Source organism: Urocitellus parryii, chromosome 1 (assembly GCF_045843805.1).
Source record: "Urocitellus parryii isolate mUroPar1 chromosome 1, mUroPar1.hap1, whole genome shotgun sequence".
NCBI classification, from domain to species: domain Eukaryota; kingdom Metazoa; phylum Chordata; class Mammalia; order Rodentia; family Sciuridae; genus Urocitellus; species Urocitellus parryii.
The window spans coordinates 248448350-248466395 of NC_135531.1; the positions used below are offsets into that span (position 1 = coordinate 248448350).

General features: G+C 36.8%; 1 protein-coding gene across 1 annotated transcript in view; it reads right to left on the minus strand.

Moving 5' to 3' along the window:
* Positions 1-18046, minus strand: part of Satb2 (SATB homeobox 2) — a 170777-nt gene that overhangs the window by 42176 nt on the left and 110555 nt on the right. The window contains exons 8-9 of the mRNA XM_026399328.2: positions 11322-11534; positions 7078-7233 (exon numbers count right to left, since the gene is read on the minus strand). Of these exons, the coding sequence (XP_026255113.1) occupies positions 7078-7233; positions 11322-11534 (369 nt within the window). The remainder of the gene's footprint in view (positions 1-7077; positions 7234-11321; positions 11535-18046) is intronic.

The window sequence follows — 18046 nt, forward strand, 5'->3', positions numbered from 1 at the left end:
ATAGGCTGTCAGAGGGTTGTGTTCCAAAAAAGCTTGCCCAACAGGAAGGGGCAGCTACTCAGGCAAGGCTGTCTGCCTTACTGAAGACAAATGGCAAAATGAACTCATCTGGAGTGAGAATGACACCACCAACTCATTTTTACACAAGGCATCCTATGGCTGTACTTCCTGTCTCTATATTACAGAGATTAGGGCAGCCACACTATATAAATTTATTCTTCTATGTAAAAAGCTTGCCACTAAAAAAAAAATTTATAAAATTATAATATTGTTAAAATGTCTCACTACCCAAAGCAAGAAATAGATTTAATGCAATTTTTTAACAAAATTCCAATGATATTCTACATAGAGATAGGAAAAACAATCCTAAAATCTGTCCAGAGTCTCAAATCATTATATATTTAATGTAATAATCCCTATGAAAATTCCAGAGGTTGGGGCTTGGGTTAGCGCATGCTTAACATATGTAAGATTCTGAGTTCAATCCTCAGCACCAAAAAATAAATAATAAAGGACAAAAGAAAACAATTCTAATGGCATTCTTCAGAGGAATAGAAAAAAAAATCCTAAAATTCTTATGGAACCCCAAATATCCAGAACAATACTGAGAAAGAAAAAAAAAGTTGGAGGTATCATTCTTCCTGATTTAAAATTATATTTCAGATCTGTAGTAATCAAAACAACATGGCACTAGCATAAAAATAGACTGATGGAAGAGAATCAAGAGTCCAGAAATAAATCCAAACATAAATGATCAAATAATTTTTGACCACAGCACTAATAGGACACAATGGGGAAAGTATTCTGACTAAATTATGTTATGTGCATGCATGAGTATGTAATGACAAATCTCACTACTATGTATGATTAAAATGTACCAATTACAAAAAAAGAATAGACTCTTCAAATAATGGTGCTGGGAAAACTGGGTTTCCACACACAGATTAATGAGATTGGACCCTTATTATACTATACACAAATAAAAACTCGTAACAGATAAAGACCTATGCATAAAACCAGAAACTATCACACTACAAGAAGAGAACGTAGGGGAAAAGCTCCTTGCCATTGGCCTTAGCAATGATTTTTTTTAGATATCATAACAAAAGCTCAAGCTCCAAAAGCAAAAGTGACTGGGACTAATCAAACTAAAAAGCTTCTGCACAGCAAATAATCAAGAGAGTGAAAAAGGCAACCTACAGGGTGGGAAAAAAAATGTTTTCCAACCACATATGTGATAAGAAGTTAATATGCAAAATGTATAAGTAACTCTTACAACTCAGTAGCAGAATGATAAATAACTTCATTAAAAAATGGACAGAGGATCTTAACAGGCATTTCTCCCAAAAAGACATAAAAATGGTCAACAGATGTATGAAAAAGTGCTCAACATCACTAATCATCAGAGAAATGCAAATTAAAACCACCATGAAGTATCACCACGTACTTGTTAAGATAGCTATTATCAACAAGGGCTAACAAATTGTTGGCAATGGTGTAAAGCAAAAGAAACACTAGGACACTGTTGATGAGAGTGAGTCTTGATCTAACCATCATGGAAAACAATAAGGAGGTTCCTAAGAAATTAAAAACAGAACTACTTACTATGTGACCCAGCAATTCCTCTTCTGGAATGTAGGTCAAAGAATACAAAATCTCAGTAGAAGAACAATATGGAGAGCTAATGTACAACATGAGGACTACAGTTAATAACATAGCAATGTATTAGGGATTTCTGGTTAGTAAGTATATTTTAGCTATTTCTGTCACAAAAAAGTAACAGTGTGAGATAATAGAAATGTTCATCTCTTTCACTATCAGAACCATTTTATTGCTTAGGTTTCGCATAACATCATGTTGTAAACCTCAAATATAATAAAAAATTATTTAAAAAATAGAAATAAAATTAAAGGAGTTCCTTATAAAATAACACTTGAAATTTTAAAATGTCTTATAATTATGTACTATAAGGTCTCATCTTAATTATAATATAAACACACATGTAGACTCCCATGTACTCATACACACTGAAAGACTCTAAAATGCCAATAGTAACTATCTCTCAAATGTGAAATTATGGTTGATCCATGTTTTCGCCTTTGTATTTTTCTTCACCATCTGAATTCTCTAAAATGAGGATATTATTACTCATGTAATTATAAAATAGAATATTCATTTAAATAGAAATAGGCACAACTAGGTTGAACCTGGGAAATTTTTAAGAAGAGACACAAAAATAAAAATTAGTACAGTACCCATGACTGAAGAAAATGTTAGCACATAAATTGAATGTGACATAAACTCCAATAGCAAAGAACAATAGAAAAAAGAAACAAACCAAGTAATATATCCATCATTTTCCTTATGTAAAATTCTCTTTCTTTCCTTTATTTTTGCTTTATTTAAAAAGAACCTACCAGAGAAACATTTTAAATCATTTAGCCTGCCAAGTAAATTAGGCCATCAATAAGAAGATTTTAGGGGGGAAAAAAAGAATGTTCACAAAATCTGAGCCTATAAATTACATCTAAAACATCTGTAGCCCCCCCATTTTGGAATACAATTCATTATGTCAGGAGTTGAGAACGCAGAATACAATTTTCTTTTTTAAGAAATGTAGTGATAAGACATAATGGCCAATACGCAAGTCTACTTAATCCTAATATACATGAAGCATAGAACATACTGAAATCCAATTGCCATGCAGAACACAGTTTCTACAGGGAAAATCATATCGAAACTGTACTGGAGGCCAGAAATCCACCTCTCTAGCTACAGTGTGAATCACAATTGTGCCTCCTATTCTGGTTTTTGTAGTAGGAAGATGGAGTCTTCCATCTCTGACTTTGTTGTTGCTTCTGCAGTTTGTGAACCTGGAAAGGTGTGAGTGGCAGAGAGGGAACCTTCAGATTGGCAGAAGTCTTTAAACCTAGGTGGAGATGAGGATCCCCTACCAGTATAATCTCAGCAGACACCCTACTGCATCCCTGTTGTTCCCAGATCACTCCCTTCCTTTTATTTTAGCAGCTTTGGGACTGTACCTTTCATTACTAGCTCCTGGGGCTTACCACTGGGCTATTTCTTTCCCCTTGTCCACACAGAACAGAACAGTGTCTGTTTCCCTCTATCTTCCTGACACAGAAAGTAAGCATAGTGCCCTCCTGAACATTTTGTTCATTGGCTTTTTTTTTTTTTTCCAATGGTGGGGACAGGAAATGGGAACTAAAATAAGCCCCTTTCCATTTCTCTCCCTACTCTATTTTTACCCAAATTTAGTGGTAAAGCTGGGTCTTTGGGTGTACAAATAATGCAGATTCAGGCTCCTTTTGAAAATCAACTTCAAATGATTCTCAACATTCTATGAGCTAAACAACTGTAGACGATCAAAGATGACAAAAGGCAGATCATGAGAAGAAAAATGAATGAATGTCTGGGAAGAGGGAAACTGATTCAATACAAATGTGACTGAAGATGCAATCACAAAATATCTGCGTATCCCTGGAGGACTGCAGTGGGAGAGCCCTCAGTTTACTGTTTTCTCCCTTTTGTGTTTCTACTTCCTAGATCACAGGTGATAAGATACAACTGGGAAGGCAGGGAGAAAGAAGCCCTTCTAAATTTTAGTATGGGGGACAGGGAAATTGCTGGAATCTACTGAGGACAAAGAATTCCTGTGCCTTCACACTGCATCTTGGGCATTCATTCCCTGGTGGCCCTTTGTACATAAGGGTCAGACTGAAATGATTCAGAAAATGTCCTGGACCCATTTACATTATGACTCCTCCTAAGAACCCCTCACTCCTATTTCACAGAGAATAGTCACTGGCACAATGCAATTCTATCCCATAAAGACCAATGATCTGAATATTCTACAGAAAGAAAAGATGGATAATCCTCAGAATTTACACACAAACACACACAAATATTCTAAGCAACTAAACTGATCCTAAATTGAAAATGAAGGAAAAGCACAAAGTGAAATGTGCTGAAGCAAGTTTTGCCTCTAATTTTACTCTTCTTTGACCTCTTTCTCATGAATAAAGAGGCAAAGGTCAGAGAGGATATACCTAACAAAATGAGATGATGGACTGGCCTGTCTGTGACAAAGAAGCGGGCTCTGACCTGCAGGTGGTGGTCTGCAACCCTACAAATGCATCCTGACTAACTCATGTACTCAGGAAACACACACACACACTTCCCAGTAATGGGTTTTCACAACCAACTCATTTGTCACCCTTTCAACTCCTTTTCTGAAAACCTCCCCTCCATTGTGCCTGTACTCTACACACTTACAGCCCCAAGGACCATCTTGGCAGACCACCCTCAATCTTTCTAAAATTTTCCTCCCTTTTTCCTACTCCTCATTCAAAGCTTCCCTAATGCTCAGGGCAGTGTTCAGTATTATTTTTAATAGCTGATTACAGCAATTCACACCAAGGAATGAATAAGGTTTATTGGAGGGTTTATTTCTATTTTTAAAACAATTTCTAATGGAAGGGGAGAGTTGCTATGCATATTTGAACTGGGCCTTCAGGGCTCCAAGCCTCCTCCAGTTCACAAGAGTTCCTAATTAAAGGTTTCACTAATTTGACCTCCAGGAGAATGAAAGCCCTTGAGATGCATTTGCCTCCTCAGTCACTCCAAGAACTTCTGGATCCCTCCAAAGGAAAGCAATGGAGGAAAAGGAATGAAGAGGAGAGAAAATCTTTGCTCTCTCAGTTCTCACAATCCAATGAAACAGGTGTTACCCCTTGATCAATGCGGCTGGGAGAGGTCAAGTCCCATTGTGAGTCATACATATGTGTGTGTGTGTGTGTGTGTGTACATATGTATGTACACATATACATATATGATATGCACCAAATGTACATGCAAGGCACCAAATAATGCAATTGATTTTACTAAATACACTATCAAGTGAATGCTGCTACTGCTGCTTATAAAATGGAGTGACTATCTTGTGCTAAACTGCCTTTGTAACCATCAGTTAAGTTCTCTTTGTCTGATGGTACTATTTAAAAAAAAAAATAAATAACATCCCATTTGCTGATCTAGTTAGCTATTTACAGTAAGGCTCCCCATTCATAAATAAGACCACTGCTCTCATGCAAAAAGAAAAACTTCTGGGTGTCTTATCCTCACTAAGGCTCTACCTCACCTTTCAGCATATGAATCACCAGAACTATGATTTCCTCCAGGTTCTACAAAACCAGGGCTACCAATTTCTTCAGGAGGCATCAAAAATGTGCTTCTGCCAATTGGCAAACACAGCTTTCAATCAGCCACCTGAATTATTTTTGGAAGTCTGGAGGCATCATTAATTCCAAAAAACCATGGTGCCAAGTCAACAGGAAGATTACAGGAATTCTGAATCAAGTTTGCAGAATGCAGTCTTCAGGTTTTTTTTTTTTGTTTGTTTTTTTTTTTTTTGAGAGATGCTTCTGAAAGAAGGACTGAGTGAAACTTTGATATTTACATCAAGTCACAACCAAGAGGCAGGTTTGCAAAATCAATTGTGCAGCTTTTATACTCAGTGCACATTTACCACATATGTCCTTTATTACACAGTGGAAAACCATTAAATGCACAGTAGTTTTGCCAAGTGGCATTATGCATTTAACAGCTTTATTCATTTAACAGCTCCAACTCTCATTATATTTTGCCATGTGGTACATGGGATTTTATGCATTTAACAGTTTAAGAAGGCTCTACGGTGTTTTCTTTTCATGTTATTTCATACTATGGTTGGACATCACATCTTAGCCAACTGTATTTCACCGATTTCATTGATGGAGAGAGAGAAATCTGGAAAAATGACTATATTGAAGCTGAAAAGGGACACAAATATTGCAATCATCTTCAAATTTCCTTGATAGTCTTCTCTCCATTCATTAACATCTGAAAATAAATCAGGTTTCTGCAAAAAATGCAAGCAAAAAAGCCTAACCCCGAAACAATATAATTAGTCTAAATATAATATTTGTCACTCATAGAACTTAGTATTTATTGAAAACCTTCTTGCTTAATAGAAATATAATATTCAGTGACTTTCACTATAGCACACACCAAAAGATCTGTTAGGGAGATGATGAACAATTTTACCATTTACATATGTAGGGATGAAAACATTTGTCATGTAAAGCCACAGAGGAAATCAAGTTCAAAATCAAAGGACTCTCAAAAGTATGCCTTATCTCTCTTTTGTTTCCTCCACCATGTATTAATGGTTTATCTTAAGGATTAAAAAGTGAGCACCTCAAACTAACCTAGGATTCTAGGAACAGGCAGTAGTTGCCCCTTTAAGCAAATTGAAGCAGATAGTAGATCCCGTCAACTGTTGCTGCTTTCAGAAATGAAAAACCTAAGCATCTGTCTGCTCATTTCCCCTGAGCATTACATTCCCCACAATCGCGACACTCTGAAAAATTTTACTGGATAAGCTTCTATGTTTTTCTGTTAAAAGATTTTAGCACTTACTCTGGATCCTTCCACGTGTGTTTTCTCCTGGAAAAACAACTGTATTCTGTACATAAAAGAAACACCTGACAATCACAAGGTGTCTCTGGGGCTGGGGAAAGTGGTTATTATAGCCAAGTCAGCCCCTTCCCCATGGGAATAAGAAAGGTGATGAGACCTGGCTAAACTTGGTCTCTAGGAAGGTACTGTTATGTTCATTTCAGGTTTTGTTTTTTTAAAAAAAAAAAAAAAGAAAGAAAGAAAGAAAGAAAAAGAAAATTGCTAAAACCCCCCAAACAGGAAGATAGAACAAAGAAAGAAAACAAACAAACAAAACAAAACAAAAGGTACATAGCAGGGCTTATAATAAGGGGACAAATCATTCAAAACTGAGTCTTTAAAAAAAATCCTTTAAAATAAAAAGGCTGGGTTTTGGCTTAATCTCTATTTTGAATTCCAGCGGGAGTAGAAGCAAAACGAAGAGTAAGAGGCAGAACATGACAGGTTCCCTGGGGATTATTATTGTTATTATTATTATAGGAACAGATGTATTTTTATTGGTGGGAGGAGGAGAAAGGTCTAATTCCAGCCCTCAGTTTTGCTCTTTTAAAAACCACTCACCTGACTTTTATTTGCAGCCACTTTGGCGAACAGGGCTTGGGACACCTTGGCCCTTTTCATCTCCTGTTGGATCTCGTCATAAATGGCAGCTGTGATGTTGACGTTGGCGCCGTCCACCTTAATAGGGAGGTCTGTTGTCGGTGTCGAGGTTTTGGCCTACCAAGAGACCATGAAAATAATAATTTAAAAAGTGCTGCATTCAGCCCAGCCATCTGTGCAGAAATTATCAAAGGATTTCAGTCAGCTGATGCCAAACTGCATTAGCTACAGAGGGACACTTCCTGTCCATTATTCTAATCAGGTTAATTGTGATTGGAAATAATTGCAGTGCATTCCTATAGGACATGCAGAATCCTGTCAACCCTGTTCTCTCCCTTACAGTATCCTAGATAGTTCCCAGGTAGGATGGCTACCCTGGGCATCAAACTATATGCAATCATCTACTGCAAAACGAATATGCAGAACACACACACCTTTTTCTTTCTAAAAATGGCACACCTTGCAGGAAGAGCCAATTCTTCCAGAAAAAATGAGTAAATGGGTAGAGGTCTCTAAATAATAAATTATTACTCAATTTAATGCACTCCCTTGAGTCTCTCTCATTCTTTATTAAAGCTTTACGTATGTCATTTGAGTATGTATGGTTTCCCATCATTATCATCATTATGCTACCCAGACAGTCACCTAATTTCACCTAGGAAATCAGTGGAAATGAAACAAAATTTCATTTCATAAAACTAGGCTTCAGAATGCCTTTGATGTGCCGTTTTCATTTTCTTAAACTCATATTGCAGTTTTATGTATTCTGCCGTGTTCGTTTTAATTGAATGATTTCCCATCAGCTTCAGAGACAAATGAAGGACAATGCAGAAGGTATCTGTACTTCTTGGGGTAAGGAAAATCCTAAAACATTGGAATCTCCTCGGTCCAAAAGACTGTGAGAGGATTTGCTTAGTCTGGGCCCTAAAATGCTTTGCGGGTGGCTAATGAGATACCTGAGTCATCTTCTTAGAACCCATGGCAGCAGGACTCCAGGACAAGTTGGACCCCATCAGACACATGAATGGATCTAAATGAATCTAAACTTTTCTTTCTTTTGGAACCCCTTCACCCTTCACTCCAAACCAATGGAAGTGCCTCCAAATCACAACTTTCCCTCTGTGAATGGCCATGCTGCCCCCGACTAGGCTGAGCAGCATGCTGGTTGGGAGGAAGATGGAGCATGCAGTCCGGACATGCAATCATTTGCCAAGAAAGTCTTGAGGCCACACTCAATGCCCTAAGTTTCCCTGAAGGTTTTGCTTCCCAAGAGTGCTCAGGGACTTCTGTCATTCTCCTTTGGTCTCCCTGTCTCATTCTATTTTCTAGTTACTGCCAAGTAATAGTAAGTATAATTTATGGGATTCTCTTTATGTGCCAGGCATTCTATAAAGTGTTTTTAGCTTTTGTTATCTCATTTAATTCTTGTAAGAATCCAATGAGTTAGGCATCATCATTTTCATTTTGCAGATGAAGAAATTGAAATAAACGAGGATGTTTAACTTGCCAAAGGACATGCAGCAGACAATGAAGGAACCATATCCTGAAACAGCCTTTCAAAGCATAGGCTGGGACCACTGTGCAACACTGCTATCCAAATCCCCAGTTCACATGGGGTGCTGGGTTTACAGGGGTCCTTTTACCTGCAGGTATGGGACCACCTCATAAAAATCCAATTCTCTGTTAAGTTTTTCAAGAATTCCTTTTTCTTTCCAAATTTTCTAGTTAACCTACAGTGCTTTCTCTTTTTTTAAAAAAAAATAGTTTTAATTAGTGATGCATGACAGTAGAATGCACTGATAAATCATACATAAATGGAGTATAATTTCTAATTTTTCTGATTGTACATGATGTAGAATCCCTTTTAAGTGAATGTGTTAGCAAATAATTTCTGAGTTTCTCAACTCTTTTCATTAGCTTCACCAATTATCTCCTACTAGACTGACAGAATCTTCTCTAGAACTCCCAGGACTAAAACAAAATCCCTTAAGTTGCTACAATATACATTTAAGAGTCCAGGTTCTAGAATCAGACTAACTAGAGTTCAAATGCTAGCTTTACCACTCAGTCATGTGACCTTATGCAAATTATTTCACCACATAAGCCTGTTTCCTCATCTGTAAAATGGGATCAATAGCACAAAAGAGTGATGACAGAATTCTTGTAACATGTTTACAATACCTGATACATGGGTACTTAACAAATGATCATTCTTATTCTTATATGGATGTTTTGTTATTAAGTATACTGAGCAATAGTTTGAAGAATTATAAGGAGAAACTTAGGAGACTTTATTTCAAATTTGAAGTTTCTTCAATTTTTTTGGTAAACTACTAATTTACCAAAATAAAATAATGGAAAATAATCTGCATAAGGCTATCTAAGAGTATGAGCTGCTGACTCCAACCAAAGGCTGTCGGTGGCTACTCTCCTATGCTGTTCTCAAACTAAAAGAATTACCATACCATGGATCTTATTCAGATATGTCAGTGAAGAATTTTAAGCAAGGAGGTATTCATTAAATATTTTTAAAGACTTTAATAACTTCCCCTTTCTTGATCTTTAACCAACAGAAAGGAGATTTCAAAGAAATACAAATGCAGTGCCATGAATACACTTTCAAAAATATGTTGGGATAGTTTGTATTTATTTTCTGAAATCTAAAAACTGTGAAACTGAATGATCAGTTTCTACACTGATCCCTAAAGAGCACCTTTATCTAGGAATTTTCACGGTGGGATCCTGTTGAAAAATAGCAAAATACTGTCAATAATTGTGTGGCCTTATAAGTTTGGTCAGGTTCCGAAAGCTATCAAGTCTTTAGAAAGATGCCTAAGAGACAATTTTGTTTTAAAAAATATTGTAAAATAGCTGAAAACAAAACCCGAATCTGTGCTATTTTTTAACGAGTAGAAGTGATTTCCAAGAGCAGACTCCTGAAGTAAATATTAGTGCAAATTAACAACTTGCCCAACTTTATAGCTCAATATTTAAGTCCCAAACTGAAAAAAATAAATAAATAAGAAGATTTAGTTACATATATCCAAATTAAGCAGTCAAGGGACTTATTTTGAAATATTCACTAAGGACTTAAGTGTAAATAACACAACTGGGCAGTGCATGATATAAAATGGGCTTCAATTAAAAATCTATTGCACAGTGAAAAATATAAATAGTCAAATTGTTTGAAAAAATTGATGTCCTTGAAAAAGTTCAAATATTTCTACTAGAATAAAATTCTGATTCTGTTAACCAGCTCCTGGGAATTTATCAAAAAAAAAAAAAAAAAGACTCATTAAAAAAAAAAAAAAACACTATAGTATCCAAGCAAATCAATCTTCAGTTTTGAAGAACCCAATTTTCAGTTTTGTACAAATGTGCACCTGTTAAATATTGGTCCCCAAAACCACCATGGACTTGCAACCCATCTTAGCAATAGTGAATGGGATGGGTCTATCATAAATCAACTTGGTAAAAGGTTAAGGGAAACAGGGACCAGACTAAAGATGAGTGGGCTCAGATCTGTGTTGGCAATGATCCCTGGCTGCCTTGGGGTAGGAGCTCTAAAATGCATTATATTAGGAGATGTCTACATCTCCTGAAAGGCCTAAGCGCAGAGTACTTTGAAATTATGAAAGAGAAAGGACGAAAGTCACCAAATCCTATGAGATCATCCCAAAAAGGAAAATAATTAAGGCCTACCTTTCCCCTATCAGTTCAGATGGGACCCTTGAGTGATACTTGCACCATTCTGATCTAGTCTTCCTTACACACAGGTGTTTTATAATTGCATACTTTTTGCCTAAGGAAGAACTTGAATTCTCTGTCCTTAATCACCCCCCATCCCATCTAAATAATCATGTAATTTAAGGAAAACAATGGTCTTGCCATACAAACAAAGCCCCTGCCCCTTTCATCTAAAACTAAGCAGCTGTGGACAATGTAGAGTCCAACCCCCTACCTGTACCTGCCTATACCACCCACCCACCATGTTTGGAAGAATGAGACATTCCTAAAGGGATGGAAATGGCACACCATATAGTGCAAGATTACCACTAGTACATGGCCTGAGGTCATATCCTTTGACCAACATATTTAACAGATTAAGAAATCCTTGAATTGTGTCTCTTAGTTCTGAAAGAAAAACACAGTATCAACCCAGCAAGATGTTTCCAAGTAAAAAGTGAGTGCAGCAAGTATCTCACCTGAGGGGTTCGGGAGGAGCTGGGACTGCTAGAGGCCGATGAGACCATGCTCACGTTGGGGTTCATGCTCCGCTCCCGCTCGTCCTGGTAAATTCGATCTCGCTCCACTTCCGGAAGATTGAGGAAATTCTGCATGGCCCTCAGATTTACTAAGAGAGACTGAGAGGCTGTCCTAGGGTCTTCTTCCTTACGTAGAATCTCGGACAACAATCCCTGAATGAGTGGGGGGGGGGAGAAAAGGTTGAGTTATATCTGCAGGTGTGTGTGTGTGGTTTCCATCTTCCGCCCTGCTCCCCTTTGTTTGGTGTGGCCAGCTGGCTGTGATGTCAGGAATCGCAGTCTAATTCCTTAGGGTTCTCTAGCACAAAGATTTGGTGGGAATGCGCTTGGCTTCCGGGGGCTGTACCTTATTTTAGGACCATTCTATTCCGACACTTCATCCTCACTGTAATAATCATCGATGCACAGAGATGCCACCTAGCAAGGTAGGCGCTTGGGATGAATTGTGAAACTGCAATTACCACCAGGTGCCTCCTACAAGTATTTCAGGAACTGTTAGAACTCTCTCTGCTTGAAACTGGGAACACTTGGCAGTCCTGCTCAGCTTTACAAATCTGCCAAGTTTGGTAAATTTAGTTCCGACATTTAAACAGCATGGGAGATTTACATCGATTTAAAAAAAAAAAAAAAGTTTGGCTGAATTTATGTGTGACCGGCCACTGTTTTCAATATAGATGTTTCTTATGGCAAAAGAAGGGGGGGGGTGGAGAGAAACAAAGTAAGAGGCTATACCTTGTGTTAACCCTCTGATAACTTCCCAGTTCACACACACACAATAGTTATCCTTGCATATGTACCAAAGGGCACCTAAACCTTTTTATGGGATACCCTCATGGGGGAAGACCTAATCCTGATTAAAGCAATGAAAATGTGGTCACATCCAGTGAGGAGACAGAGCACACTTTAATTGCAGTGTATACAGAATACCATGGTGGGCTCAGATACTTTGAGTATGTGACTCATCCAAATAGCAAGCTTTAAATAGGAAATTAGTGTTTTTGTGTACTCTAATGATAGAGAAGTCACAAAGAAAAGTAAAATGTTGCCAAGACTAAAGTAACATGGACTGGAGAGGGGACCTACGTCAGAACATTGTAGCACTCTGGGAAGATGCAGATCTACTTCCATTCTGCACACTTGTTGGATTACCATACAGAGGCATCATTTTATATTCCCAGCTAATATCCCTCCATAAGGTAGTATGAGATCCAGGTTTGGGACTACCTCAGGAAGAGCTGAGATGGGACAACCCCAAATCATGGAAAATCACTTCTATGAACTGTGGTAAAATGGTACTGATGCTGAAGACATGTCTCCTGAGGTAAATTAATGTCAAGGCAACACTATCAGATTTCTAGCACATGGCTTAAACATAAAGGGCATCAGATGCAAGGGGAATACACAATCTCTAGTTGGCCAGAAATCTACAGGGTAAGATACACATTTTAAAATAAAGTAATACATTATAATAGAGTGAAGCAAATGCCATTTATAGGACTGTCCATCAAGCAGCTATCAGCACTTCGAGGAAGTAATCACTCCTCAAAACATCACATAAGACAATTTATACTATAAGGAACCTACTATAGTACGGCATGCCAGCTGATAGTTCTACAACTTGGATGTTGTGGTACTTTGATTAGAGGACAATTTCTTGTTAATACTCGAGAGAAATGAGTACACAAAGATGGTTAGAGAGCACTCTGTATATGTAGGAGAGGGAGTGTATGCATAAACGCATGTATTACACACAGTGAGGTCAGAATAGGAATAAGAATAAAATATATCACACAATGAAGCTAGAAGAAATGCTATTGTCTGTGTGTACATATGTGTGCATGTGTGTGTGCATGCTCACGTATGCTTAAGGAAAGAACAAAAAGGGATATGTACATTAAAAAAAAAACTACTGGTAAAATGATTCTAAGAAAAAAACAGATTTCTTTTCATGCTTTTAGAAGCAACAAGTAAGACATTTGTCTTCCAGAAAATGTTATGCAATCTATGAATTGATTCTTTCTGAAATTAAGTCAGTCTGCCTTACATTATCCTACTTTCTACTTGCACTGAGCAACCTGAAATATTCATAATGGATTTGCTTCAAGATACAAAAAAAAACCCCTCTAAATTAATATATGCAGAGAGGCAAAAGGGAAGTGGATTTGAAACCAATGCCAATTTTCAATATCAGTAAGATAATAAGATTGATATTTTCTGAGCTTTCTTTAATGATGAACCATGCGTAAAAAGAATGAGTAGGTCTTCTTCTCCCTTCTCCTCACCCTGCTACCTTTGGTACTAACTTTAGTATTTTAATAAATTTTAAAATACTAAAATTTGAAGGAGTTTGAGTATCAACATGGATATATTCTTTATGATAACTATTATGATTATAATTTAAAATATCTCGAAGGCAAATTTTAACTTATTCTTCCACCATGAAATTATTTCACAAGTTATGAAGTATACTACAGTAAAAAAAAAAAGTTGCATACAAAATAATGACAAAACAAAAATTATCATTCTAATGAACCCTCAAGGTTACGTTTAATCCTCATCAATAAAAAGATTATTTGAAAGCACAGAGTGTTTTTTGTTTGTTTGAATTTTTCTTTTCACTTTTAAACTGTTTAGATCCTTCCTTTACCTTTTTTACAGGATGGGCCACCTTATGGGAAAATTAACCCATCTCTAAGGAAAATGCAGACAAAGCACCCTGAGAATGATTGCTCATCAGCTCTCCTTTCCAAAGTGAAAGAGACACAATATTTGTTTTTTAAGGGGCTGGTGGAATATTCTGCTGCCTCTGATTCATTTGCCTAATTACAGATAAAGACACAAACCAACAAGGTGGCAAGTGCCACCTCCTTATATCATCTCCAGAGAATTAGAAAACTGTACCAAATTATTCACTTAAACTTTCATTTGAGTAGTCATGGTCCCCGAGTGGATTCTTTTTACCTCAGACATTTTCAAATAAGTGGCTTACTAGTGAGCACAAGAAGTGCTCTTGTGGTTTTGTTCAGTCTTTTTCACTTTGGTTATTTATGTGCTTTTAACTATCTTAAACTGTGATTTTAAAAAATGTAGTCTAAACTCTGCAGGCTCAGAACTTATTGAAATGAATTTAGTTAGTTGAAAATCATCCTTGGGGTGGGGGTGGGAGGATCACAAGAAAGTCTGAAGCCTAACTTACACCACAAATCACCCCACCTAATTTTCAAAAAAAAAAAAAGTAAATGTTTATCATATTGAAACTGTCTCAAATAGAACATAAATTAATAATTTATCTCACATAAATATTTCTAAAGCCCTTGCCACTATGTCATCTGGCATTTTAATTATCAGCCAGCCAGCCAGGAGGTGTCACTTGGACATGGCCATTATGCAGCCTGAGACACAGAAAATGTGGTATGGCACCTGGGCACCGAAAAAAAAAGATGTACTTTTATGAATAGAAAGGTCATGAATATTGAGAATGTGCAAATGGAGGGAAATTAATAAATTAACCAGGATATTGCTTATTAAACTTTCATATCAGTAATCATATTAAAACATATTGAAAGTATTGAGTAAAGTGGCCATTAAGTATTTTCCTCCTCATAGGCAACAGAGCCTTCTCCAGGGAGTCATAACAATTTCCTCCTCGGTGTTAGCTGGGGTTATGTAAGACCATGAAACATAGTGAAATGCAAGGAATGGAAACAAGATTGGCATAAGGGGAGACCCCCTCCAAAAGAGTTCTTGGGATACAAGTCAATGGAAAAAGAAAGGAATCAGGCAAAGAGAATCTCAAATTGGCCATTTCCTTGGTCTATTAATGGAGTATTTTGCAACCTTCATATCATTTCTAGCACCAGCAAAGAACATACAAGTTGGGCAGAAAAATCATTATAAGTAAAAAATGTGAAGCACAGAATGCAACAGAACAATAAAAGGCAATCCAGCTTGCTTGCTAACATAGGCCATCTTCATACACAAAGAATTTGAGTTAATTTTTAAAATGAAAAATTCACGTCCTTAATTTTTCCGGTATTCTAAAATATCTTTGTAACAGATTAAATGAATGACCTTACATTTTCTAAATCTATCTTTCTGCTGATGAGCTTTTCATTTCCTCACATCTTCAGTAATTTACATAGCTGGTCTCAAATTGTCAGTGTGCCTGATACATGCTAAGACTCAGAAAAGTTTGGGAAACATTACCATGACTGTTTCTATAAAATTTACTTCCAAGTTTCTGTACAAGCCCTTGTTACCTTCTCTGGGATGGCTGATAAAATATCTTTGATGAGCCTCTAATCCTGTAAGATAACACATACAAACCCAGAGCAGGTTCTAGGAATTCTGAGCCTGTACCCCTCAGAGGCCCCCAGTCCTCTCCAAGGCTGGCAGCAAAAGTTAAAGTCATTACTGACTAAATTTTAGCATTTTTTCATGGCTCTCAAATTTTTGCTGCTTCTCTAGGACTGAGATATATTTCTCACAGAAAACCTAGGAGGACCCTAAACCTAATATCTACCACTGATTATCTAGGGTACCCCTAAATTCAATACAATTAATCTCAAAGAATGATAGATCCCTCCATTAATTCATTTCTTACTTATGACTTGGTACAAAACTCTGAGAGGAATGAGAAGATTAAAAAGAGGTGGGTTCTGCCCCCAAAGAGTTGAGTATATGGTGGGGAGAAGAAGATTTTATGGTGGTACCATGGAAATAATGATAAGTGCCATAACCATGAGATACAGCCAGGGCCAACTCGGTTCAAAGAAGGAAGAAAGCAAGGCAAACTGCAGGGCTCAGGGAAAACTTTTTGGAAGAGAGTGAGACATAACTTAGTTGGGACTTTAAAATGCAAGTAGTACCTGGGTAAAGAGATAATGGTGAAACCACACAAAGGGGAAGGGAAGAGACAGGAAACAACCAAATATTTGAGGGGGAAAAAAAAGAGCAAGTCTTCTCCAGAATATCAAGAGAAGTTTCTGTTTCCTTAAGGTTTTTTTTTTTTTTAAAAAAAGAAAGTATAAAAACTGATAAAGTGATAGAAAACATTCTGAAGTGAAAATAATACAGTCCCCATTAATGTAATTCTGAACTACTGGAGTATATACAAGCTAACCAGCAAACATTACCCCCCAAAATGAAGTGATATTAGATAATCTGCTCAGCCTTTTTGTCACCTGCAACAAATTAGGCTTTCAATATGCAAAACATCTTCCTTCCAGAAAAACAAATGATCATGATTCCACTTAATTGTAATTTAATGAGGCATAATTTATTTTTTAAAGTGATATACACCAGGTGTGTACAGAGGAAAGTGGCCCAGCCAAGCCCCAGTGCTTCTCTTTGGAAAAAGAATCAAACTAGCTGGAGACTGTTTTCATTTCTATAAATTATGTTTCTGTTTGTGGCTGTTGAAGTGGGAGATAAAAAGGGTAACTTGCAATGTTCACTTATTATAACATGTACCTTTGAGGTAACTCAATCAAAAAAATACTTATCATATAAAGCAAATAGTCTAAAATTGTTGAGATTCTAATCTGAATAAAGGTAAACATTAAAAGAGCACGTAAACCCCCAAGAGAATTTATATATACTGCCGATGGCTATGCTAAAAATAAAATCATACACTTAGCACTTCTCTAGAAACACTTCAACTGATAATGGTAGAGAAAATAAGTCCTATCCATCTATATTTTAATTATTAACTCTGGGACAACCACATATAATCCCATTTTGCAGATTTGGGCACTAACTTGGGCCAACTCTCCATCCTGCCCCTAAGTATAACCTGTCTAACACATAACTTCCCTTGGAGTGCAAAAAAAAAAAAAAAAAAAAAAAAAAAAAAAAGAATAAAAGAAGGGAGGGAGGAAGGGAGAAAGGAAGGAAAGGAAAAAGAAAGACAACATCCCTCCACATTCCTCATATTTCACTCTCCCTTTTCATGATTACTTGTTAGCCTTGATTTCATGAACTTCTGGAATTTGTCCAGATGATACAACAGCAAAAAAAAAAAAAAAAAAAAAAAAAAAAAAAAAACTAGTATCCTCTTAAGAAGCCAGGTAATGCCAAATTCCCAGCCTAATCACACAAAGTGAACTCTCACATTTTGGTGGTTAATTCAGAGTTAGTGGAAGCAGTGAGATCAGTAGCATAGCTGTAGAGTCTACTGGCATCCACCATCTGAAGGCTGACCTAACGAAATCGCTTCCCTCCTAATTTCTAGTCTCATTTCCTTCTAGATGCTCCTGAGGCATTTTCCCCTCTGCTTGTGAATATAAACAGGTTTCCCTGGGTCCCATATTCATAATCTACAACCCCACTATGAATCTGGCTGTGGAAATTCATTTGTGTAATGCTAAAAATTCCCACCCCACCCCCACCCCCCAGAGCACTGCTTAGCCATGAAGCCTGAGTACTTCGTCTGATTTGAATAAAAGGTATACAGGGCACAACAATGACAATTTGATTTTTATTATTAAAAATGATGTGTTAAATCCTCAAAGAAAATGTTGTTATTGAATTAGTTTAATAAAACCTCTCTTTTATTACAATATTTCTTTATTAGGAAAGACAGCCTATGCATGTGGCATTTTTGTAGGATAGGGTAGATAGAATTGAGTATCTACAGGGAATTAGTGTACTTTGCAAATATAAAT